General features: G+C 37.9%; 1 protein-coding gene across 1 annotated transcript in view; it reads left to right on the forward strand.

Annotated features, from left to right (window-relative positions):
- The window catches only part of BRAF (B-Raf proto-oncogene, serine/threonine kinase), a 126,477-nt gene that overhangs the window by 64,955 nt on the left and 35,283 nt on the right, over positions 1 to 26,239 (forward strand). The window contains exons 8-12 of the mRNA XM_011995450.1: positions 1,076 to 1,112; positions 5,193 to 5,329; positions 5,999 to 6,116; positions 9,426 to 9,510; positions 10,414 to 10,590. Coding sequence (XP_011850840.1) covers positions 1,076 to 1,112; positions 5,193 to 5,329; positions 5,999 to 6,116; positions 9,426 to 9,510; positions 10,414 to 10,590 — 554 coding nt within the window. The remainder of the gene's footprint in view (positions 1 to 1,075; positions 1,113 to 5,192; positions 5,330 to 5,998; positions 6,117 to 9,425; positions 9,511 to 10,413; positions 10,591 to 26,239) is intronic.

Here is a 26,239-nt window from a genome sequence, read left to right on the forward strand (position 1 = left end):
GTTTCACCGTGTTTGCCAGGATGGTCTTAATCTCCTGACCTCGTGATCCACCTGTCTCGGCCTCCCAAAGAGCAAAACCTTTCTATGAGCCATTTTGTTTCTTCCCTCTTCTATTGTGCCCTTATCCATCCATATTTTTATGATTGTAATCTGTGTACTTTTAATTTTGTATTTTTAAATTACACTGTAAACATGTTTCGTGATTCAAGCTTCATAATTATTTTGGTAGCTGCATAATACTTCATTAAATTGATACACCAAAATTTTCTTAACCAAAGTGTGTCAAAATGCCTATAATAGAGAAATAATTATTTCTAACTTTTTAATATGATAGATAATGTTGCACTAAACATCTTTGTGCATATCACTTTTTCTTCTGAATTATTTCCTTAAGAAAAGTTCCCAGAAGTGGAATTACAGGATCAAAGACTATGAACATTTTTATCGCTCTTAATATGCGCCAGTATAATTTTTTTTAAGGATTGATGAAGCCATTTTTTTAAAAATTTATTTATTTCCAAAGTTCAGGGGTACATGTGCAGGATGTGCCGGTTTGTTACATAGCTCAACATGTGCCACAGCGGTTTGCGCACAGATTATTCCATTACCTAGGTATGAAGCACAGCATCCATTAGTTATTCTTTCTGATGCTCTCCCTCTTTTTACCACCCACCCTCCGACAGGCCCCAGTGTGTGTTGTTTCCCCCATGTGTCCACTTGTTCTCATGATTCAGCTCCCACTTACAAGTGAGAAAACGCAGTATTTGGTTTTCTGCTCCTGCATTGGATTGTTGAGGATAATGGAAGCCACTGGTTTTGAATGGCCTGAAATGGATTTCAGCATTTGATTAGGACTAATAATTCTTTCTTTATAGGCTTACATTGACAAGTACTTCAAAATTTAGATTTTATTATGTTCGCTAGATAATTCCAGATTGTTTTGTGTAATAGTTATAAGATATATTGTTTTAATTAATAAAATAATTCTTTTAATGTTAGTGGAAAAATCAGTGTTATCACTACTTTCTGATTATATGCTTGCTTGGAATAAATATACATTACTGTTTATTTGTAGGACTTGATTAGAGACCAAGGATTTCGTGGTGATGGAGGTAAGTAGTGATTTCAGTTTTTTTGAAAAACTCGAGGAAACTGCAGTTGCTTTGCTGCTTATCTCCTTTATACTTGCCTCTTACATGAAACAGACACAGAGAAAAATGTGTAGAGAAACCCAAAATTTTTTTGTTTTTCTATAGTATTTGTCATTTATCTCTGATAAAATGTTAACTAATTTATAACATGAGTAGAAAAGATGACTGGACATAAAAGGAAGTCTTAAAATGTACTATCTACATTTTTAAAATATCTTCTGAGATCAGACAAGATCGGACACGTTCAGGATGGTATGGCCGTAGACTACAGTTTTAAAATATCTTACCAAGGAAAGATCCTTAATTATTATACCCACTTTATTAATTTCTAACTGTCTTGAAAGCTATTGTTGATAAATTTCCTTTGTAGGTCTTCACTGATACTTAAAGATTGACCTTAGAATCAGATAAAACTTTACTTTGCTAAATCATTCTGAAGAGGGGGTTTGTCAGACATTATCAACCACTTCCCTTCAACTTTCTACAAGTGTTTTAAATGTACATTTTATAGAACAGACCCATAATAGCGAAGCCCATTTGTCCTCTTCTTAGTTCAGTAAATACACAAATGAGAAACTGAATTGAGATTTCTAACTGAATTTTCATCTAGTATTCACTCTAGCACATAAGACAACATTACTTAAGAAAATACTTTTTGTAAGCATTACTCTATATGTTTTATAAGAGGTGACATTTGAGACTATCTTGAAGTTTTCTTCCAGGTGGTCCTTTACACTTACCTTCCCTGCTGTCTTCTGTCTAGTAAGGAAGACCTGTAATAACTGCATATCATGCTTAGAGTTGACCACTTCACTGTGACCTTCTTTATCTTCAAAATATCTAAGCCCAGACTCAGCAATATTTTACATTGAGTAAACATGGTTATACACCTTCTTTTGTTATGTTTCTGTATACCCGTGAAGCAACCAAAATAATAATAAGCCTGCATTCTATACTCTGGACTTGGTATTGATGATAGCACATAGTTACACAAGCATTTTTTTTTTCCTGTTTGTTATTTCATGAACCTGCCAATTAATGTTGCTGCCAGTTTGACTTTCATATGTCTTAATAGCTGTGGCTTTTGATAATTTTGCCTAATACATCCAGCATTTAAATGTTGCCATCATGTTAGCATCACAAAATTAACTTAGTCATAAACACAGCCTGCTTAGTACCTAAAATCAAATGGCGTTTCTTGTCCTTTTCATGAGTCACTTTTTAAAAAATCATTGGGATTTTATGAAAATGAGCAGATTTTTGGTCCAGAATTATTTTATGAAGCAGGCTTCGATTCATCTTATTTATTCCCCATGACTTCTTTCATTTCTTCTGTGTGTCTGTCTTCCTGTGTTTGCCTGCCCCTCTCTTTCTCTTCTAACAGCCCCTTTGAACCAGCTGATGCGCTGTCTTCGGAAATACCAATCCCGGACTCCCAGTCCCCTCCTACATTCTGTCCCCAGTGAAATAGTGTTTGATTTTGAGCCTGGCCCAGTGTTCAGAGGTAGTTGGGCTCTTCTTTCTTGTTTTCACCCAAAGCAAACTAAATATAAAACTACAGATGCTGTTTGTGCCTCACCCTCACAGCGTGTGTTTGTAAGTGTGAAAGTTTTCAGTACTAAATTTCTGCTTGGCCTGGCTGGAATGCTCTGAATGTGCTTCTCACACATACTCACTACCACAAGCTTTCTGTATGCTGTCTGTCATAAATTTTTAAAAGCAAGAAAATCCTGACCTGAGATTTCCATCTTGTTTTTTGTTATTTTATTACTTCCTGGTCTTGATAATTTGTTAAACTTAGTGGGTGGGAATAAATAAGGTGGGTGGGGAAGAGCTTACTGGATTCCTTTGATTTTAATGCATTTAAGTGATTATTCTTGATGGTTTATGTTTGTTAATAATTTTTGTGGTTTTTAAGAAAATTGAAGTGTCAGTGGAAACTTCTATTATGAGATTTTATTAGGCTTTTGGCCTTTTTTCAGATTCTGTAATACTAGCTGTGTTTTTTGGGTTTTTCTTTGCTCCAATATGGGGTGTGTGTATTTTTGTCAAAGGTAGGGAGCTGTTAAAAAAGAAAAAAAAAAAAAGATTTATAACATATTTTAGATATTTCAGTGTACTTCAGAAATTTGAGGATTTATCCTTTTAATTATGTCCTAATAGAAGAAAGTTTACAGTATAATTTCATTCTCCCATTTCATCTTGCTGTTTTATTTAGTGGTTAAACTGATTTGTAAAAACTTAAGTTGGGCTAGGCGCGGTGGCTTACGCCTGTAGTTCCAGCACTTTGGAAGGCCAAAGTGGATGGATCACCTGAGGTCAGGAGTTCGAGACCAGCCTGGTCAATATGGTGAAAACCCATCTCTACAAAAATACCAAAAAAATTAGCCGGGCATGATGGCGGGTGCCTGTAATCCCAGCTACTTGGGAGGCTGAGGCTGGAGAATCACTTGAACCCAGGAGGCGGAGGTTACAGTGAGCCAGGATCGTACCATTGTACTCCAGCCTGGGCGACAGAGTGAGACTCCATCTAAAAAAAAAAAAAAAAACTTAAGTCAAAGCTGGGACAGATGTCTTGCTATAAATATTTTTAAAGATTTATATTTACTGACTCTTGCTAGTTAGTATCTGTTACATATTCTGAATGTAGTAATGGTGCTTTAGATATTTGCTCTCTCAGCCCTGCTGTTTCTCAGAAAATCCATAGAATGGGATGGAAGTCATACAGTAGTGAGTAACACAATTAAGTGATACAATAAAACTACTTAGTAGATCATAACTGTGAAGCCTGGTCAAGCAGTTAAGGCTTTATAATGTTGAAAATTATCAATGGGGGGTAGAAGATGGATTGTGCTCTACTTAATAGACATTCTGGACACCATTTTATTTTAGAAAATTGCATATGAGATCATGAAAATTCTACATGGTGATATAATATGATGTAATAATAGTAAATATTTTCTACAGATTTAACATTTAAATGTGGTTATTGGTATCCTTGTTATCTGAAAGATAGTGACTCTTTTTTTCCTTAAGAGTAGCAGTCATTTTTTAAAAAGAATCTATTTTCTTGAGGTCATTTTGTTGTTCTATATATAGAACTATTACTTGGACATCTGAGTTCTACTCAGCCGTATTCAGGCCCCAGTAAGATTCACTGCCCTGAACCCTTCTGAACCAGGTGCTACTGTACCTTATCTCAGGATGTTTGCCATGAGAAAGGTATGCAACCCTGCCAACGGAGATCACTTCCAAAGAGTATACTCCTCAGGCTCACTTGACCTATAGAATATTTGTATTTATAGTAACTTGGCGGAGAGGCCATAGCGCTTACTTACAAAGCTCTCACTTACAAAGGCAGAGATTTTTCAGAAAGTCTTGAGAAATATGCCTGGCTTTATTTACATTAACTTTGTTTTGCTGGTAACAAATAATCTTTGTTTAATAATGTAAGCCTCTAGGAACCAATGATACTGACCAATATCTCTTAAATAGTAGAGCATGTAGTTTAGGATTGTATTTGAGTTTAGTGATTAATATGAATAAGTCAGATATTTTCAACATTATGGCCATTATTAGAAAATGTTTCCATTTGGGGATTTCCTTTTTTTTTTATATTGACTGGCTGTTGAGGTAATATTAAATAATTAATTAAAAGTGTATTTGTTATATAGGCATTTACATTGATTTTGCTTTTTGATTTTTTTTCATCAAAGAAACAGAAACTTGGGAGTATTTTTAGTATTTCTATCTTGTTTTAGAGAGATTGTTTTTCTCCTAGATTTTGTACGAGTAAACAAAGTATGTATCTATCATCGATATCTTAAAGGTCATTAAATTGGCCAGAAAACTAAAAGAAATTATAGTTGTAATCACCAAATGAGGCCCCTTTTTTTTTGGCCCATCCTTTCCAAAAGGTGTATATTTAAATATGCACTACATTTTAAAATTAAGTCTAAATATCCCCCAACCTTCTACCCCTGATAAATTAACATACTTGCTCCTCCTTAATGTATACATTTTTTCTTATCACTAATTTAGGATCAACCACAGGTTTGTCTGCCACCCCCCCTGCCTCATTACCTGGCTCACTCACTAACGTGAAAGCCTTACAGAAATCTCCAGGACCTCAGCGAGAAAGGAAGTCATCTTCATCCTCAGAAGACAGGAATCGAATGGTAAGAGTATATAATATCTTTTTTTCTCTGTCCTTCTTCTTAGAAGTCATAGCCAAATGTAATATTATCCTTTAGATACATTATGTCCATATGTGACACAGAACTCCCATAATTAAATAAATTTCAGAGCTGATAGTTTTTTGCTTAAAGCATATTTCCACAGCACTGCTTTCTGCTGTCATCTGTAATATGATTTAGTAGAAGGCAGTTTTGGAAGAGTAACAGTGTTCTGCTTCTAAAATAAGGAAAAAGAGAGAAAACTAGTATTAGAAGGCATGAAAAGGCTGGTCCAGAATTCAGATATCTACCGAAGGACATTCTTCACTGTTTAAAAAATCAACTTTCTTCTGCAAAATGAATCCACCATGGCACATGTATACCTATGTAACAAACCTGCACATTCTGCACATGTATCCCAGAACTTAAAGTAAAATTTAAAAATAAAATAAAAAACTAATACTTTTTAGCCATAGTATTGTTACTAATTATTGAATAAGTGGATCTTTTACTCTACCAAAGTACTTTTATATGTTGATTTTTTTTTTTTTTTTGGAAAGACTGAATTAGATATGATACATAAAGAAATTTAGCACCAATTAAAAAAGAGTGAAACATAAGGTTTTCTTTTTTTGTTTGGTTTGACTTGACTTTTGTACTATTTTTATCAAGAAAACACTTGGTAGACGGGACTCGAGTGATGATTGGGAGATTCCTGATGGGCAGATTACAGTGGGACAAAGAATTGGATCTGGGTCATTTGGAACAGTCTACAAGGGAAAGTGGCATGGTAAGTATGTAATGTGGTGACATTGTGACAAGTCATAATAGGATATGTTTAACAACTTTTATTTTGTAAAAACAATCATCAAAGGAAATATTCACTCTTTGCATCAGTAAACTATATTAGTTTCAGGACTCCTCCAAAAGTTTCTAACAAAAATTATGGGAAATAAAAACCGTTCACAGCAATCAGGACTCCTGTCATTATATTATAGTAATAATTTTTAAAGGAGAATTCCTCCAGGTTAACTAGTCCTCAAAAGGATTTTTTTTTCTTTTAGAGTCTTTCAACTGATAATTTTATTTGTATTATAAGTCACAAGTAAACATATTAAAAATGTACTTACTGACTGGGCACTGTGGCTTACGCCTGTAATCCCAGCTCTTTGGGAAGCCGAGGCTGTCAGATCACGAGGTCAGGAGATCAAGACCCTACTGGCCATGGTGAAACCCCATCTCTACTAAAAATACAAAAATTAGCTGGGTATGGTAGTACGTGCCTGTAGTCTCAGCTACTCGGGAGGCTGAGGCAGGAAAATCACTTGAACCCAGAAGGCAGAGGTTGCAGTGAGCTAAGATCACACCACTGCACTCTAGCCTGGCAACCGTGAGACTTCGTCTCAAAAAAAAAAAAATTAACAAAGAAATATAAGTGGCCAGTAAACATATACAAAATGTTCGGCCTCACTAGTTATCAAAGAATTGCACGTTCAAAAATAGAAATCATTATTTGCCTCTTAGTTGGACAAAATATTTTTAAATTGGGTTATATTTAGAGTAGTGGGTGTATTTTCATCAAAGGTTTAATATTAATGAAAAATGAAAATGAACATGTATCCAACTATTAGAGAACTGGATAAATTTGTACCTTCATATATGATTATATAGGAGTTAAAATGACAAAGTAGAGCTATATTTATTGATATAGAAAGGTGTCTTTGGCATATGAAATTTTACAAAGCAGTATGTATAATATACCATATTATGGAGCTCATGGAAATATATAACATAATTTTTTATATGACAGTATTTTAGGCCACACACAGTGGCTCACACCTGTAATCCCAGCATTTTGGGAGGCCAAGGCAGGTGGATCACCTAAGGTCAGGAGTTCGAGACCAGCCTGGCCAACATGGTGAAACCTCGTCTCTACTAAAAATACAAAAAATTAGCCAGGCTTGGTGGCAGGTACCTGTAATCTCAGCTACTCAGGAGGCTGAGGCAGGAGAATTGCTTGAACCTGGGAGGTGGACGTTGCAGTGAGCCAAGATCCCGCCATTGCACTCCAGACTGGGTCACAGAGCGAGACTCTGTCTAAAAAAAAAAGACTGTATTTTAGTATATATCACCTTAAGCTATCTTTTCACAGGTGTTCATATTCACACTACATTCATGTAAAAGCCTAATAACATATAATGTCACTTTTGAGTGACATAATTAAAGGAATTTTTTTATACCTTCAAAATGTCTTTAAACATTTTTTTAAGTGCTATGCAGTATTTTATGATATGAACAATAGAATAAGCACTGTATTACTTTGATAATTGAGAAAAATCAATGTTGATTTAACTTATATACATACAGGTTGAGTATCTTTATGTATTTATTTTTGTTTGTTTTGTTTTATTTTGTTTTGTTTTGAGACAAGGTCTCACTCTGTCGCCCAGGCTGGAGTGCAGTGGCACAATCTCGGCTCACTACAATGTCTGCCTCCCAGATTCAAGCAATTCTTCTACCTCAGCCTCCTGAGTAGCTAGGATTACAGGCGCGTACCACCACACCCGGCTAATTTTTGTATTTTGAGTAGAGACAAGGTTTTGCCATGTTGGCCAGGCTGTTCTCAAACTCCTGACCTCAAGTGAGCCACCCACTTTGGCCTTCCAAAGTGCTGGGATTACAGGTGTGAACCAGCGCACCCAGTCAGGTTGGGTATCTTTAATCCAAAATCCAAAACCCAAAGTGCTCCAGAATCTAAGACTTTCTGAGCGCTGACATGATGCTCAAAGGAAATGCTTATTGGAGGATTTCAGATGTTTGGATTAGGGATGCTAAACTGGTAAGTATAATCAAAGTATTCCAAAATCAGAAAAAAATTGAAATTTGAGACACTTCTGGTTCAAGGCATTTCAGATAAGGGATACTCAGCCTGCGTATAAAAGTACCCATAAATTAGCCAGGCATGGTGGCACGTGCCTGTACTCCCAGCTATTGAGGAGGCTGAGGTGGGAGAATGGCTTGAGCCCAGGAGTTCAAGGCTGCAGTGAGCCATGATCGTACCACTGCACTCCATCCAGCCTGGGTGACAGAGCAAGACTCTGTCTCTAAAAAAGTTAAATAAGCAGAACATTAACTAGCACTCTAGAAACACACCCCCACAACTATGTCCTCTTCCAGCCAATCACCTCTCTCCCAAGGGTACCCACCATTGTGATCACAACAGGAAGTGCATAGTGTGTGCTCTTTTGTGTCGGCCCCTTTCACTCAACATTGTTTATAAGATTCATCTATATTGTTGTGTGTAGTTGGAGGTCATTCATTCTCTTTATAGTATTTCATTGTGTGACTATAACATGATTTCTTCTTTCATCTATTGCAATTGGATCGTTTCTAGTTTGGGGCTTTGATTGATGCTGGTGCTGTAAACATTTTTAGTATATGTCTTTTGGTGAACAGAATTGTGAGACCACAGGGTATGCATACGTCCAGTTGTAGTAATGCTGCCAACAGTGTTACAAAGTAGTCGTACCAATTTCAACACCTACTGGCAGTGTTGAGAGTTACAGCTGTTTCACATAAAGTTTTTTTTTTAATTTTAGTGACAATGTTAGTCATTTTACTAATCGAAGTATCATAAGTAATCCATAAATTTGAAAAAAACGTTAACTACTCTGATAAACTTTTATAGTTTCCTACTTTTAAGCAAAATTCCATAGGGCCTGTTAATTGTAGTTTCAACATTACTTGTAGTTTCAATTAGTAAATAAATATTAAGCCTAGTAAGTATAATTTAATATTGTCAAATAATTTGGAAAATACCATGGATACTTAATTGATTTCGCCAAATTTCCATGGAACAAACAGTGGTTGGCTATTTTTTGGATTGATGTTTTGAAATACTAGTACAGGAATATCATTGTTAGTTGAGTGTTTAGCCTTAGAAAACAAATGGAGTTTAGATAGCTAAAGTATAATTTATCTGTGATTTAATAATGGTGTGGAGTTAGGGCTATGATAATTAGTGAAAACACCCAGGAATGTTCTATACTTTTAAATTTTAAAAATTGAAATGACACTTGGAATAACAATTGCCTTTTAGGTGATGTGGCAGTGAAAATGTTGAATGTGACAGCACCTACACCTCAGCAGTTACAAGCCTTCAAAAATGAAGTAGGAGTACTCAGGTGAGCTTGTGTGGATTACCATTTTCCAGAGAAAGAAGTTATTTTTATTAGCTCCTGGTTCCCAGTGGTAGCGACTATTAGCTTTACAGATTTACTCAAAATGGATAAATTTGTAGAAACAGAGTATGTCTGAGTACATTTTTGTCTTTACCCGCATTCTTTTAAGTAGTATGCAATGTTATATGGTACAGTTGATAGAATACTTAATCCTAGACAGAATTAATGGAAATATAGTATTCTGATAATATAAAATAATAGTTCTACTTATGAAAATAATGCTCTCCAATGTTTAAGCTTATCAGAATACATTTCAAGATGGTGTTTAGTCCTGGGCTCTGGAATTTTAGAAACATTGACAAACTAGAATATGTCCAGTGAGGACCACCTAAATAGGGAAGATTCTAGAGGTGTAACGGGGGAAAATAATCAACAGAACTGAGGATATTTAGTTCAGAGAAGGCTGTTATGTTCAAGAGAGTGCACGGTTATTCCAGAGTGCAGGAAAAAAGTTATTCCAGAGAGCAGACCAGGGAAGCAAGCCAGAGGTGAAAGTTGTAGGAAAATGATTTTGTCTCAACACTTGGAAACTTTATAATACCAGAACCACTTAAATAAAAATAAGAGAGTCAGCTACATACTGAGTGATGAACTTCCCATAGTTGAAGGTATTTAAGCAACCTCTAGTTGCCTGTCAGATATGTTTAAAAAGATATTTTTGCATAAAGTAGGAGGTTAGACTTGGCAATTCCCAGTGTCTTCTAAATTTATCCTTTTGTTGCCTTTTTAAAAAAACAGCTTTTTCTGACAACATTTTACCGATAGGTAGACTACTTTGGTTCTCTTTTGTAAGAGTTGCTACAGTTTGTCGACATTTAATATTTACTGTCACGTTTCTTTGTACAGGAAAACACGACACGTGAATATCCTACTCTTCATGGGCTATTCCACAAAGCCACAACTGGCTATTGTTACCCAGTGGTGCGAGGGCTCCAGCTTGTATCACCATCTCCATATCATTGAGACCAAATTTGAGATGATCAAACTTATAGATATTGCACGACAGACTGCACAGGGCATGGAGTAAGTTCCATTCTGTTAAATGTCTTATAAATTATTTTTGAAGACCATGAGGATGTTTTAAAGGTTTTGGCTGCTATTCTTTTGGATTGCATTTTAAATTACTGTCCAGGAACATAATATAGATGCTAACTAATGGCTAGTAAATAATATGATACTAAAAAATAAATGTCTTTGTCTAGTGCAGCCTTCAGAACATATATCAAGTATTTGATAATAAATACATGACTGCAAACTTAGGCTCAGCACTCAGTGATTGAGCTAAGCAAGAGAGATTCAGAAGATAGAAACAGCAAACACCTACTAAAAAGTTGTTAACGGTTGTTGAAATAAACAGAATGGTTGTTAATTAGTTACTTTTTCAGATCATTTTCTCTGAGTGCCCATATTTTTTTCTTGCAAAATGGTCAGTTAATAAAGTGAAAAATCTGCATTCTGACCCTTTTTGATGATTTCAAAGTGAGTTCATATCTGTTGAATTTTGCTATGCAATTTAAAGAGTTATTTTATAAAGTTTATCATAAGCTAATATGGGGAACTGACTTTGAAGGATAAATTTTAAATTTTGTATGCAACTCTTAAGTGCAAATGAATACGTAAATTAAAAAGTAAAATTAAATTTTGAAAGCACTAGATGAAAATTATAAACTCAGTAAAATATGAATTTGAAAGCTCTGTGAAAAGTTTAAAAATAGATATGATTTTAATTATTTTGTTTTTTACATATTGCTTTCACTTACATAAATTATTATGTCATTTAATCTTTATAATGTTATGAAGTAGATCTTTTTTCTTTTTACAGATAAGGAAATTGAGGCTTTTAAGTGCCTTGTCTAAGGGCACACATTTAATAAGTGGCACCAAAGATGTTTAACTCAGGATTTCTGACTCCCAATCCAGTATTCTCTCCCTATAACCACTAAGCTACTTTTACATTATAAAATTAGAATAAAAGAGTAAAAGGGTATATATGTACTAACACCTACAACTCTGAGTATTACTCCTAGCAAGTAAGTGTAGAGCCAAGACTCAAAACCAGATCTGGCTCTTAGATCTTCCAACTGTACCACCTTCTCTTTCTCAAAACTTGGCAATATATCTATAATTTAGATTGTTTACAATCCTGTATTCAGCCAAAATACTTATTACAGCAAATTATTACCTTATTCAGTAACACTCCCACTTGCCCCTAGACTTGAAACAATCTCAACCTTTCAGATAAGTTAGAATCTCTGAATCTGTTCGAATCTAAAGGCTTTTAAAGAATTAAAGTCTTGGCCAGGCATGGTGGCTCACACCTGTAATCCCAGCACTATGGAAGGCCGAGGCAGGCAGATCACCTGAGGCTGGAAGTTCAAGACCAGCCTGACCAACATGGAGAAACCCCATCTCTACTAAAAATACAAAATTAGCCAGGCTTGGTGGCACATGCCCGTAATCCCAGCTACTTGGGAGGCTAAGGCAGGAGAATCACTTGAACCCGGGAGGCGGAGGTTGCGATGAGCCAAGATCACACCATTGCACTCCAGCCTGGGCAACAAGAGCGAAATTCCATCTCAAAAAAAAAAAAAAAAAAGAATTTAAAGTCTTGTGAAGAGCAAGCCATGGCACAAATTGTAAACATTCAGTGAGAAACAAAGCTTATTCTCTTCCCACACTACTGGTCTCTTTGCAGTTTCTTCAGCAGGCCAAGCGTGTTCCTTCTTTAGGACCTTTATGTTTGTTACATTCTCTTTAGGATACACATGCCACAAATATCCTTATGTCTCTCTTCATACGTCCCCTTTTAATTGAAACCCTTGCTCACCTTATATAACTAACATGTCCCCACATCACTCTGTCACTCTCTATACCCATAGGCTTGATTTTCTTTATAACGCACAGCTCCATCTGACTTGTTTGTTGTCTTTCATCCCCACTAGAATGCAGGCTGTATGAGAGCAGGGGCTTTTTTTTTTCCTTCTTCTTCATTATTTTATGCCTAATGCCTAGAATGGGACCTGGCATACTCAGTACATAACTGTCAAATGAAAATGATTACACACAACTGCATATTATTGATAGATTTACCTTTCAGAAGAAAGAGATGCCAAATCCTTCTCACATCGCAACTGAGAAATGTGGCTGGGCATATTGGCTCACACCTATAATCCCAGAACTTTAGAAGGCCAAGGTAGGATGATTGCTTGAGCCTAAGAGTTCAAGACCAGCCAGGAAACATAGGGAGACCCTTGTCTCTGTAAAAAATAAGAAATTTAGCCAGGTGTGGTGGCACTTGCCTGTAGTCCTAGCTACTCAGTAGGCTGAGGTGGGAGGATCACTTGAGCGCAGGAGTATGAGGATGCAAGGAGTCGTGATTGTGCCACTGCACTCCAGCCTGGGCAACAGAGCAAGACCCTGTCCCAAAACAAACAGGCTGGGTGTAGTGGCTCATTCCTGTAAACCCAGCACTTTGGGAGGCCGAGGTGAGTGAATTAAGACAAGAAGTGACAGTAAAGAAGTACATTATCAAATTGGAATAGTGCTGCAGTCTGAGGAACAGTCAGTGAAGAGGTGATATATTTTGAAAATATCACTTTACAGTTTGAGATTATCAGTGTAAATTTTACAGTCATCTACTCTGAAACACTTTGTGTTTTTAAATAGATCTCACAGTTTAACATGATGCAATGAGTGTACGATAGTATGAACATAGATCATTCCATTCAGTTTATCCTAGATTTTAGTAACTGAAAAACTATTAATTCCAAGTTTTAAGCCCTCCAGCAGAGTATACTTTTTAGTACCGGTTTAAAATTAACAAAGGAAGATACAGTTTCTTTTCCCTTTTAGTTTTGTCTTGTAAGATGATAACATACAACTGGTTAAATGTACTGACACATCATCAGTTTCTGAAGGATTTGGCAAGTTGAAACTCCTCTTATTAACAGGGCTATGTGGGTTTCAGATTAAGGTGACAGATTTTTGCTCCTTCCTGGAACTCCACTAAAACTATAATAAAGGAATTTTTTTAAAAGCATAGACACATAAGGATGGGGATAACAGAGAGGAAGGAGACAGTATCAGCAACATTTTGAAAGCTGGAAAGCAAGTGGAGAAGTGATCATGGACTTAGACCCCAAAAGGCTAAATGATCAGTTGGCAGTGGGGAAATTAAAGCCCACCTGGTTTATACCATAGAATCCTCAGTTCTCAGGAATTGGCAATATCACTGCCTCAGGGACGAAAGGGTTAAAATGAAAGGCCTGTTTGAAAAGCTGTTATTTCTCTAAATCTGTTCTCTTACTCACCAGGTAACTGCTCCATCCCTATCCTAGCAGTAGACTGGAAGTTAGAGGGGAAAGTAAACATCTCTGGACTGGGAGACCCTAATCTATGTCTAGGACGTGGATATCTTTCCCAAAACATGGGGATTTGATGACTATGTGCTTACTAAATGATGAAGGGAGATTTCCCCAGCCCTCTCTTTTTATTTGATTCCCAACATGCTAGCAGCCAAACCTTACGTATCTTCCTGCAGGAGATTCGAGGAGTCTTGGGTGAATTTTACCAGCTCAAGAGGAAAGACCCAAAGAAAGTGACATCAGAGATTCCACCTAGATTACTGTACAGTTCAAAAATAGCAAACAAATCTGTATGTTCAAAGCCTCCAAGCAGCTTGTAAGTCCCTCACTTAGTCTGAATAAGAGTATCACTGGATAACTAGATATTGGTGGGGAAGTCTTACGCAAATAAGGAGACTGTAAAACACATAGAGAAAAATAGGCACTGGGAGAAACACATACAATGCAAGATTCTCTCTCCCCCACCTCATCCCACCTCCAAAAAACCTATCAGTTTTCTCAGAGGGAGAGAAGATAACTTTATATCCATTAAACAGAAACAGAGGTTTTCTAAGGAACATTCATATAACAGCAACAAAATGCTAAAATGTTAACATTTACAGTACACTGGAAATTATATCCTTTGCAGTTATTTAAACATAACTTTTAAATGTTAATTTAAAAGGAGTTATGTAGTTTCTCAGAATCTTTTAAGGGGTGTTTAGCAAAAAAAGTTTTAAAACTATTATTTTAAACACTATATGGTTTAATATTAAATTTCTATATTATGCAACATAATTCAGAAGGGACACTTAGGTAAACTTTTTATAAACCAAGTTACATAAAATGAATATAATTAATTGGAACACATAACCAGATTGCATCAATGAGTCTTGAAGTGGGTATTCCTGTTTTCTTCTCTACTGTCAATGACTAAAGCACACTATTTTCACTACTTTTTTAAAATTTTGAGACAGAGTCTCCCTGCTCTGTCACCTAGGCTGGACAGGCTGGAGTGCAGCAACACAATCTCAGCTCACTGCAACCTCTGCCTCAAGTGATCCTCCCACTTCAGTCTCCCTAGTAGCTGGGACTACAAGGGTGCACCATCATACCCGGCTCATGTTTTTGTATTTTTTGTAGAGACGGAGTTTCACCATGTTGCCCAGGCTGGTCTCAAACTCCTGGGCTCAAGAGAGCCACTGCTTCCGCCTCCCACAGTGCTGGGACTACAGATGTAAGCCACCAGGCCCAGCCTATTTTCAGTACATTTGATTGAACTTCGTTGTTGTTGTTGTTGTAGAACAGTCTGTTCTAAGGTATCAGGCTGACAGATGTTAGAACAAACAGAATGGTCCTAGGGGTCATGAACTGGTTCTTCAAGTCCTAACTGTTGCTGCTGATTTTGTAACAGATTTTAACGTATCTTTTGACTTCTGGTCACCCATTTCAGCCTCATGTTTGGTTCTCTGTTTTAGTTTCCCCCTATATATTCCCATGGATCAAATGACACAGATGGAATTCCTTACATACCTCATTTTTCCTCCCTATTTCCAATACTTGTTCATCTAGAATGCCAACCATAGTTTCATCCTGAGGGCTTTGTTTTGGAATTATTCCAGAAGTTACTCCGAGTTAGAAGCCTGCTTGGGTAATTAATATTGCTTCTTAGCTCCCTCCAGCTCTCTTTCTTCCTGTCCCCTGGGTCTACCCTGAGCACAGATGGTAATTCTCTGTGGCCATCACAGCCACCTTCTTACTGTGCCTGCTTTCAACTCTTCATGTCTATATCCTCTTCCCTGACCAGCATCATCTCACAAAGGACTGACCAAGCCAGATACAGTCTATAGCTAGACAATAAAGCTATAGGGTATTTAAATAGCCTCTTAATAATGTACTTTTGCAAAGCCTTTATTTCAGAATAGCCTGCCCTGTGTTGAAAGTGATCTTTTCTGACTACTCACCAAAATTAATTCTAAAGTCTCTGGATATAAGCAGAATAGGAACAAACAGATTCATTTTATAAAGTGGTAGGGTTGCAGTTAACTCACAATATAAAACCTTTAATAATTAGAAAAGTTAGGCCGGGCGCGGTGGCTCAAGCCTGTAATCCCAGCACTTTGGGAGGCTGAGACGGGCGGATCACAAGGTCAGGAGATCGAGACCATCCTGGCTAACACGGTGAAACCCCGTCTCTACTAAAAAATAGAAAAAAAAACTAGCCGGGCGAGGTGGTGGGCACCTGTAGTCCCAGCTACTCGGGAGGCTGAGGCAGGAGAATGGCATGAACCCGGCAGGCGGAGCTTGCAGTGAGCCGAGATCGCGCCACTGCATTCCAGCCTGGGCGACAGAGCGAGACTACGTCTTAAGAAATAATAATAACAATAATAATAAGAAGAAGAAAAGTTAGTCTGGGCACCGTGTCTCACACCTGTAATCCCAGCACTTTGTGAGGCCAAGGCAGGAGTATTGCCTGAGTCCAGGAGTTCAAGACCAGCCTGGATAACACGACAAAACCCTATCTTAACACAAAATACAAAAATTAGCCGGATGTGGTGGTGTGTGCCTGTGTTCTCAGCTACTTGGGAGGCTGAGGTGGGGGGATCACTTGAGCCCAGGAAGTCGAGGCTGCAGTGAGCCATGATCATGCCACTATACTCCACCCTGGATGACAGAGCAAGACCCTGTCTCAAAAATAAATAAGAATACTTAGAAAATTTGAATCATTAGGACTTTCAAATGTGTCACCTCTATTGGATTACAGAATATAAGCAAAAAATGGATAGGTAACATTTTCCCTGTGTGGTTCTGTCTTCCATTTGTACCTCAGTGAAAAACTATTTCTGATTCCCAGGTTTACCTGAAAAGGAGCAGAGCTATTCTAATGGTAGATAATTATAAACTCACTCTGAGGAATAAGGGTTGGTAAAGTATGTTTCATCATCATCTTGTTTTTTGTTTTTATTGAGATGGAGTCTCACTCTGTCACCCAGGCTGCAGTGCAATGGCACAGTCTTGGCTCACTGAAACCTCCACCTCCCAGGTTCAAGCGATTCTCCTGCCTCAGCCTCCCGAGTACAACTGGGATTACAGACACCCACCACCATGCCGTGCTCAATTTGTATTTTTAGTAAACGGGGTTTCACCATGTTGGCCAGGCTGGTTCAGGAGTTCAAGTGATCCGCCTGCCTCGACCTCCCAAAGTGCTGGGATTATAGGTGTGAGTCCCTGCACCTGGCCTGTTTTATCATCTTTTCACCTGCCAGTCATTGATTCATCCCAAGGACCCAGGTATCTTAAGAATACTGTTACTAAAGAAATTCCAGGAATGGTCAGTACATCATGCCTTTTTTTTCTTTTTCTTTTTTTTTTTTTTTGCAGGCCTTATAATTTCAGTATAATATTCATGGTATAATTTTGAATTTAACTTTATCAGAAAATTAAGTATTAAATCAAAGAGGCACATAGAAAAAGTTGCAGCCTATTGATATATTTACAGAAGCATTATATTCTCAAAATAAGATGATTAAAAATAATTTGGAGATAAATCCTTACAATTTACTTTGTTTTAAATAATGATGAGCATGCACCTTTTACTCATAAATGAACCCAGTTGAAGATAGAAGGATTAATTAAAGCTGAAAAAATGGTGAACATGTATTAGTGATTGATAATAATTCTAAGTGACCAAAGAATATTTAATTATAGTGAACATAATTTTCTGGTGGGTAAAAATAATAATAGGGTGCTGATAATAATAATAATCAGAAAATGCAAGGTAAAACAAAAAAGTACCACTTTCCACCCACTGGAATTGGGGAAATGCCTGAGTTCTGATAAGATCAAATGTTCATAGGATTAGAGGAATTGCTTCCCGGGACATTTCTGATGCAACCAACCGCCTTAAGGGCGTTCTGGAAGTATCTGTTAAAATAGAAAAATGCTTGTTCTAACCCCAAGAAATATTAGCTTTTGTTCCGAGTCACGTATACAGAAAGAGGTGTATTATAGGAAACCATATAATAGTGAAAAATTGGTCTGGATGCAGTGGCTTATGCATCTAATCCCAGCACTTTGGAAGACTAGGGTAATAGGATCACTTGAGACCAGGAGTTTGAGACCAGCCTGGATGACACTATGAGACCCTGACTCTACATAAAACTTAAAACATTATTTTAAGGAAATTTTTTTAAAAAAGAAAAAGTTATTGAAAAATTGGAAACATATTCATCAGGAGAAGACTTGATAAATAACATATAAGACTTGATAAATAACATTCTACTGTGCAGTAGAATCATATATAGTAGTAAAAAATGGATTATATAGGTATCAACATAAAGCTTTAAAATATTAATGTTAAGTGAGAAAAGCAGGCTGCTGCATGAGACCACTTAAAAATTTTTAAGCAGAACATTTTTTATATTTGGGCTTTAAAAAGTGGTATATATGTATGTATGTAAAAGTACTGAAATAAGGATTAGAAAGCAAAGATCAAGTAACATAGTGTTTATCTCCAGGAATCAAGTATAAACTTTGAAAAAAGACTGGAGGTGGCCAAGCGCAGTGGCTCACGCCTGTAATTCCAGCACCTTGGGAAGCTGAGGCGAGTGGATCACTTGAGGTCAGGAGTTCGAGACCAGCCTGGCCAACATGGTGAAACACCATCTCTACTAAAAATACAAAAAATTAGCTGGGCATGGTGGCAGGTGCCTGTAATCCCAGTTACTCTGGAGGCTGAGGCAGCAGTATTGCTTGAACCCGGGAGGCGGAGGTTGCAGTGAGCCAAGGTGGCACCACTGCACTCCAGCCTGGGTGACAGAGGAAGATTCTGTCTCAAAAAAAAAAAAGACTGGAAGTGTTTTAGTCCATTTTCTGTTGCTATAACAATACCTGAGGCTGGGTAATTTATTCTTTTCTGCAAAAAGAAACTTATTTCTCATAGTCCTAGAGGCTGGGAAGTCCAAGGGCATTGGTGCTAACATCCGCTGGGCTTCTGGTGAGGGCTTTCCTACTGCATGGTAACATAGTGGAGAAGCAGAAGGGGAAGTGGGCACACGCAAAAGGGGCAGAACACAAGGGAGGACCTCTCTCTATAACAACCCTCTCTCACAGTAACTGTAGAAGTCATTCCTGGCCAGATGTGGTGGCTCATGTCTGTAATACTAGCATATTGGCAGGTTGAGGAGGGAGGATTGCTTGAGCCCAGGAGTTTGAGACCAGCCTGGGCAACATGGTAAGACATCTCTACAGAAAAAAGTTTTTTAATTAGCCAGGCATGGTAGCACACTCCTGTAGCCCCAGATACTCTGGAGGCTGAGGCAGGAGGATCACTTGAGCCTAGAATTTTGAGGCTATAGTGAGCCGTGGTTGAGTCCACTGCACTCCAACCTGGGTGACAGAGTGAGACCCTGACTCAAAGAAGAAAAGAAGTCAGTGACTCCTGCTTTCAGGAGAGCATCCCTCATGACCCAGACCCAAATGCCTCTTGAAGGTCCCACCAACTCTCAACACCATTACACTGGGGCCAAGCCTCCACATGAGTTTGTGGGGACAAACCATATTCAAACTGTAGCAGGAGACAAATGTATAAAAGTTGAAACGGGTCTGATTATGGTAAGAATATGAGTGACATTATCCTTTGATACTGCAGTTTTTTAATATTTCAAAATAAAACATGTTACGAAGAAATATGTAATCATTATAGGAAATTCAGAAAATATTAACATAAATGAAAAGCACCAGTAATCCACCATCAAGAGATAACTGCCATTAATATTTTGATGTGTATTGTGTATCCTTTCAGATTGATGTGTTTTAATACTATACACAATGGTTTCTTGTTGTTTTAAATCATACTGGGTTTGCTTTTTTTGCTCTTAAATATCTCTACTGGTCAATAAATATTCTGATACCAGCTTTGCTACATACTGTTAACTCACTGTCTCCCCCTTTCCTTTATACCAACTGTGTTCTGTGGGGTTTTTTAAAAATATACTCTAATGTATTTAGCAATGATATGCACTTACTATGTGTCAGACATTCTGTGTACTTTATATACATTACCTCATTTACTCCTCAACAACCCTGTGAAGTAGCAGCTTTTATTATATCCTTGTTTTACAGATGAAGAAACCTGGTTGTGGAAGGGGCAAGTAACTTGCCCCAGGTACTTCGGCTCCAGAGTGTATTCCTTTAACCATTAAGACATGTTGCTTCCCCAACTTATTCAGTCCCTTTGAAAACCTCAAGTAGACCCTTAATGTTATAGAGCAGTTATACTTTCAGTTTCCTAGTTCATTCACTGTCGTCTTTTAGACACTGGCATACCTCCTCAAAACCTCATATCCTTAAGCCTCTAAAACCTCTTCTTCAAGAAGTCAGCGATGACATTGCTGCCATCTCTTTCAGAAAGTTGGAAGTAACCGTTATGACATCTACCCACCTGCCTGCATTCATACCGGGTTCTTCTGCCTTATCGCTAGTAAAAGGCAATCCCTCCATTTGTACACTAGATTCCAACCCCTTACCCCTAACCCACAGACATCTTTTGAGTAAATCTCCTATCTTGTTCATCATCAGTTTTTCCTTTCCTACTGAATTGTCTCCTATTTTAAAACATATTTTGGCTGGGCGCGGTGGTTCACGCCTGTAATCCCAATACTTTGAGAAGCTGAGGCGGGTGGATTGCTGGAGCTCAGGAGTTCAGGATCAGCCTGGGCAACATAGTGGAACCCATCTCTACCAAAAAATACAAAAATTAGCCAGACGTGGTGGTCTGTGCCTGTGGTCCCAGCTACTATGGAGGCTGAGACAGGAGGATCTCTAGAACCTAGGAAGACGAGGCTGCAGAGAGTTAAGATCGTGCAACTGCATTCCAGCTTGGGTGACAGAACAAGACTCTGTCTCAAAAATAAATAAATAAAACATCTTTCACCGAGTGCAGTGGTTCACGCCTGTAATCCCAGCACTTTGGGAACCTGAGGTGGGAAGATCACTTGAGCCCAGGAGTTGGAGACCAGCCTGGGTAACAGAGTGAGTCCTTGTCTCAAAAAACTAAAGTAAAATTTAAAAATAGGCCAGGTGTGGTGGCTCACGCTTGTAATCCAAGCACTTTAGGAGACTGAGGCGGGTGGATCACTTGAGCCCAGGAGTTTGAGACCACCCTAGGCAACATGGCAAAACCCTGTCTCTACAAAAAATACAAGAATTATCCAGATGTGGTGGTGTATGTCGGTGGTCCCAGCTACTTGGGAGGCTGAGGTTGCAATGAGCAGAGATTGTACCACTGCACTACAGCCTGGGCGACAGAGTGAAACCCTGTCTCAAAAAAATAATTAAAAAAATAATAATAAAACATCTTTCTTATGCACATTTGACAGAATGTTGACAGTTATGGAATCTACGTGGAATATGTATGGGTATTCTTTCAGTTTTTCTGTATGTTTATTTTCATTAAAAAAACTTGTGGGGTCCCTCCCTTAATCCTGCTTCCCTCTTCAGTTATTACTTCCTTCCTCTTCTTCCTTCGACAGTAAAACTTCTCAAAAGACTTATTGGTATTCACTCTCTAATTGCTCTCCTTCCTTTTTGTCTTGGACCCCACTTAAGCCAGGCTTTTGCCCCTGCTGCTCCAGGAAACATCTTTTTTTTTTTTTTTTTCCCCCTCAAGACAGTTTCAGTCTGTCACTCAGGCTGGAGTACAATGGCGTGATCTTGGCTCATTACAACCTCTGCCTCCCGGGTTCAAGTGATTCTCCTGCCTTAGCCTCCCAAGTAGCTGGGATTATATAGGTGCACACCACCACACATAGCTAATTTTTGTATGTTTAGTAGAGACAGGGTTTCACTATGTTGGCCAGGCTGGTCTGGAACTCCTGACCTCAAGTGGTCTGCCCAATCTCGTCATCCCAAAGTGGATCATGGTTGCCTAGCCAGGAAACAGCATCTTAATACGATAGTTACTGATGGCCTCCATGTTGCTAGATCCAGCAGTAAAATTCTCAGTCCACAGTTTATTTGACCTATCAGAAACATCTGATACAGTTGATCACTCTTCTTCATGAAACAGGTTCTTAATGCCTTGTTTGTGTTCTTAGTTTCTTGCTGCTCAGAATGTGGTCTGAATAGCATCTGGACCACCTGGAAGCCTTTTAGAAATGCTAAGTTTTAGATACCACCCTAGACCTGAATCAAAGACTGCATTTTAACAAGATCCCCAAATGATTTGTGTCCATATTAAAGTGTGAGAAACACTGCTTTCAAGCATATTCTCCTGATTACCCTTCTACTCACTCTCTACTCCTCAGCTGGTTCCTCCTCTACTTTGGCGTTTCATGGTTTGACAAGTCATTTAAAATACCTGTAATCAGGGCCGGGTGCGGTGGCTCACGCCTCTAATCCCAGCAGTTTGGGAGGCCAAGGCAGATGGATCACTTGAGGTCAGGAGTTCAAGACCAGCCTGACCAAAATGGTGAAGCCTCATCTCTACTAAAAATACAAAATTAGCCGGGTGTGGTGGTACATGCCTGTAATCCCAGCTACTTGGGAGGCTGAGGCAGGAGAATCACAGAAGTTGCAGTGAGCCAAGATTGTACCATTGCACTCTAGCCTGGGCGACAAGGGCAAAACTCCGTCTTAAATAAATAAAAAAATAAATAATCTGTAATCAGAACCAGCAATACAAAGTATTTTGAAGGATGAAGAACAACTGGAACTCTCATACATTGCTGGTAAAGATTTTAAATGATACAGCCATTTTAGGGATCAGGTTGGCAGTTTCTTTTAAAGTTAAATTTACCATTTGTGCAATTCTAATCCTACCTAATTACCCAAAAGAAATGAAACCATCAGTCACCAACAAAGACTTGTATATGAATACAGCATCTTCTTCATATTTGCCACAAACTAGGAACAACACAATGTCCAATAAGTAAATAGATAGGTTGTGATGTACCCATACCCTGTAACACTGCATGCAGCCAGTGTGTGAATCTCAGAATTGTTATGCTGAGCAAAAGAAGCCAGATGATTCTGTTTATGTGAAATTTGAGAAAAGGCAAAATTAATCTGTAGTGACAGAAGTCATTATCAATGGTTGCCCAAGCCTAAGGGGATGTTATTAATTGCAAAAATGTATGAAGAAACTTTCTGGGGTGATGGATATTTTTTATGTTGATTGTGACTGGTCATTACACAAGTGTATGTGTCTGTTGAAACTTTTAAAACTGTCCATGTAAAATGGGTGCATCTTGTATGTAAATTGTACCTCAGTAAATTTCAGTTTTTAAAAGTGAAAAATACCTGATGGCTTACACCTGTAATTCCATCACTTTAGGAGGCCAAGGTGGGAGGATGGCTTGAGCCCAGGAGTTCAAGACCAGCCTGGGCAACATAGTGAGACCCATCTATACAAAACAGTTTTTTAATTATCCAGGCATGATGGTGCCCACCTGTAGTCCCAGCTACACAAGATGCTGAGTTGGGTAGATCTCTTGAGCCCAGGAGGTTGAGGCTGCAGTGAGCTGTGATGATGCCACTGTACTCCTACCTGGGCAGGAGAGCAACACCCTGTCTCAAAAAAAAAAGAAGGAAACTAAGAAATCAGGGTAAAAATAGAATTTAGGCCACTATGGAGCACAACTTTAAAATATGTGAACTTTACCTATTGGAGATTTTAATTATTTTTAAATTGATAAATGATTACTGACTACAGAGAAGTAACAGAATGCCGTTCTCATTAATCTTACTTTCCAGGGTTGTAATAAGGGAGCAGAGGGCATCAAAGTATAAGGAAGACTGTAATTTGACACTGTCAGCACTATCACACCTACCAGTCCAGGTGGTCACCCAAGGAGAGACTCATCTTGCTGCCTAAAGTCTGATGAACCTTTTGTAAAATTGTGCAGTATTAGGTGAAAGAGGGCTGACATGCAAATGTCTAAGTAGGTCAGTTCTGTGTTTTACCAATAGTTTAAAATACTTGAAAATAGCAGCAGACTTAAGTGAGAGACACTGGTGGCTTTTACAAATAAGCTAAGCTGATAAATTAGCCAAATGGCATAGCAATATTATCAATAGGCCTTTTAATGATAATCTCCTGTGGTTTTCTAAAGGATAAGATCAAGAGATGTAACATGAATGACAGGATTTGACTGGATTCATACTGGATGAATGACCATACCTGAAGACAGCAAACTAGAATGAGATTCCTATCCTCAGTCCTCTCTTGAATATAATTACATATTTAGAAGTAACTTATGTGAAGAATTATTAGCATGCTGATCTTTAAAAATCTCCCTTTTTTCAGCTCTCACATAAGACTCTTGAAACAAGAAAATAAAAATAACCTGTGTTTTATTAAAGAAAAATGAAGCAGCCAAGAAAAAAACTGATTTTTTTAGTGAAAGCTAAAGTTTTAGTCTGAAATTATAGACCATGTCTACAAAATTAAAAATCCTAAGGCCGGACGTGGTGGCTCAAGCATGTAATCCCAGCACTTTGGGAGGCTGATGCAGGCAGATCACGAGGTCAAGAGATCAAGCCCATCCTAGCCAACATGGTGAAACTCCATCTCTACTAAAAATACAAAAATTAGCTGGGCATGGTGGCGAGCGCCTGTAGTCCCAGCTAAAGTATAAGATAAGGAAAATATTTTATAGGAGCAATTCAAGGATTTGCTTGAATTGCTGGGATTGTAATTGAATATAATTCTTTTTGTGCCCCCTTTTTTTTTAAATTCTATTTGTTGGCATAAATTTTGACCCATTCGCAGGAAGCATGTAATTGAATATATTTTAATTGGACTCAGTAGCATGACTTTGGCTGCCATAACAATCACAATAATGTCTGATTTAATGTTGTATGCCCACCATGAGGGAGATGAAGATGAGGATCTCACCATAGTTTGTGTTGGTTAGATCCGATCCGAAGTATTGCTTTTAATTTGGGGCACCACATTATGCTCTGTAAGAATGTGGAAAAGCTGAATCTTGGATAAGAGCTTGAAGTAGTGTGAGAAGAAATTTTACCAGATGATTTTGTAGCTCTAAGATTAAGTGGTTCTGTAGCTGGACACTTTCTTCAAGGAATGAGACTGTTAAGAGAAACCTATCAAGAGAATGTGTTGTTCCTTTGGTTGATAACATGTTTGTTCTTTCCTAGTACTTTTGTAAACCTGTAATGCTCTCCTTAACATCTTACCAAGGAAAGAGAGAGGTCCAATCTAATTATCTTAATTAAGAGATTGACTTCTGTGTCATCTATGGCAAAGTAAAGTTGATATATTCTTGTTCCCTTCCTTACCCCACAAACAGTTATGTGAGATTTTTGTTTTCTGTGTGTGTTTTTGTTTGTTTGTTTGTTTGTTTGGCATTTTCCATTGAACTGGGTGGTGCTTAGGAAATTATGTTTTAGTGTCCGCCTATTTAGAATTATCTGGGGTAGTGATTACTGTGAAACATTATCTTATGTAGGGATTGGGTTGTCTCATCCCATTTCTCTAGCTGGAGAATTAGACTCCCTTTTCCTTCCAGCCTTTCATTCTGCAGACCTGGACTTCTACTCTTTGCTGCTTTTGTTACAGAAGGATTACAGAAAGAGAATTAGTCAATGAGATAAAAATTAAGAAAGCAGTTTGTAAGTTATAAAGGATTACACAGGTATAAAGTGGTGTTATTTCAGGTTGTATTTTCATGCAACTTGGCCTATAACAGGTTTATTCTATACAACTTCTATGCTGGTTATATCACTAGTTCCCCAATTACATTTGTATCTTGTTAATTATCCAGTACTTTCATGGTCAGAAAATTTCTCTCCTCACTCTCCCCAGTTACATTTCTATCTACTTTATTCTTGCTGTATTCCTTCGCATTAAATTTGTTGAAAGGATTAACACCATCCCATGGAGAACACCTTTATCTTCCCCTCTTTTAACTTCAGCATGCCTCTCTGTTTTCATATGGTTGAAGCCCATTTGTTTTTGTTTTTAAGTCTTGCAGGAAAAAGAACCTCCTTTCAAAGACCAACACCTTTGCTGTATACTAGATCCCAGGTCTTTCTGAGTGCAGGACCGAGTTCTGCCAACCAACACCATCATCGTTTATCCCCCTTTCTTTCTAATGGAGATAAGATCTCACCATCTTAAAGCTTTCATTGAGGCCCATTTATTTCCACCAGTTTTTAACTTTGTATGTCACTGCAGAATTTTGTAAGCAGTGAGACCTATAACTGACATCACATTTTCTTTCAATGAAAGAGTGACAATGTGATATAGAATACTGAGCCTAAAGTCCTGACAAGATAATTTTCTTTTTTTTTTTTTTTTTTTTTTT

This window comes from Mandrillus leucophaeus, unplaced genomic scaffold, assembly GCF_000951045.1.
Source record: "Mandrillus leucophaeus isolate KB7577 unplaced genomic scaffold, Mleu.le_1.0 Scaffold49, whole genome shotgun sequence".
Lineage (NCBI taxonomy): Eukaryota > Metazoa > Chordata > Mammalia > Primates > Cercopithecidae > Mandrillus > Mandrillus leucophaeus.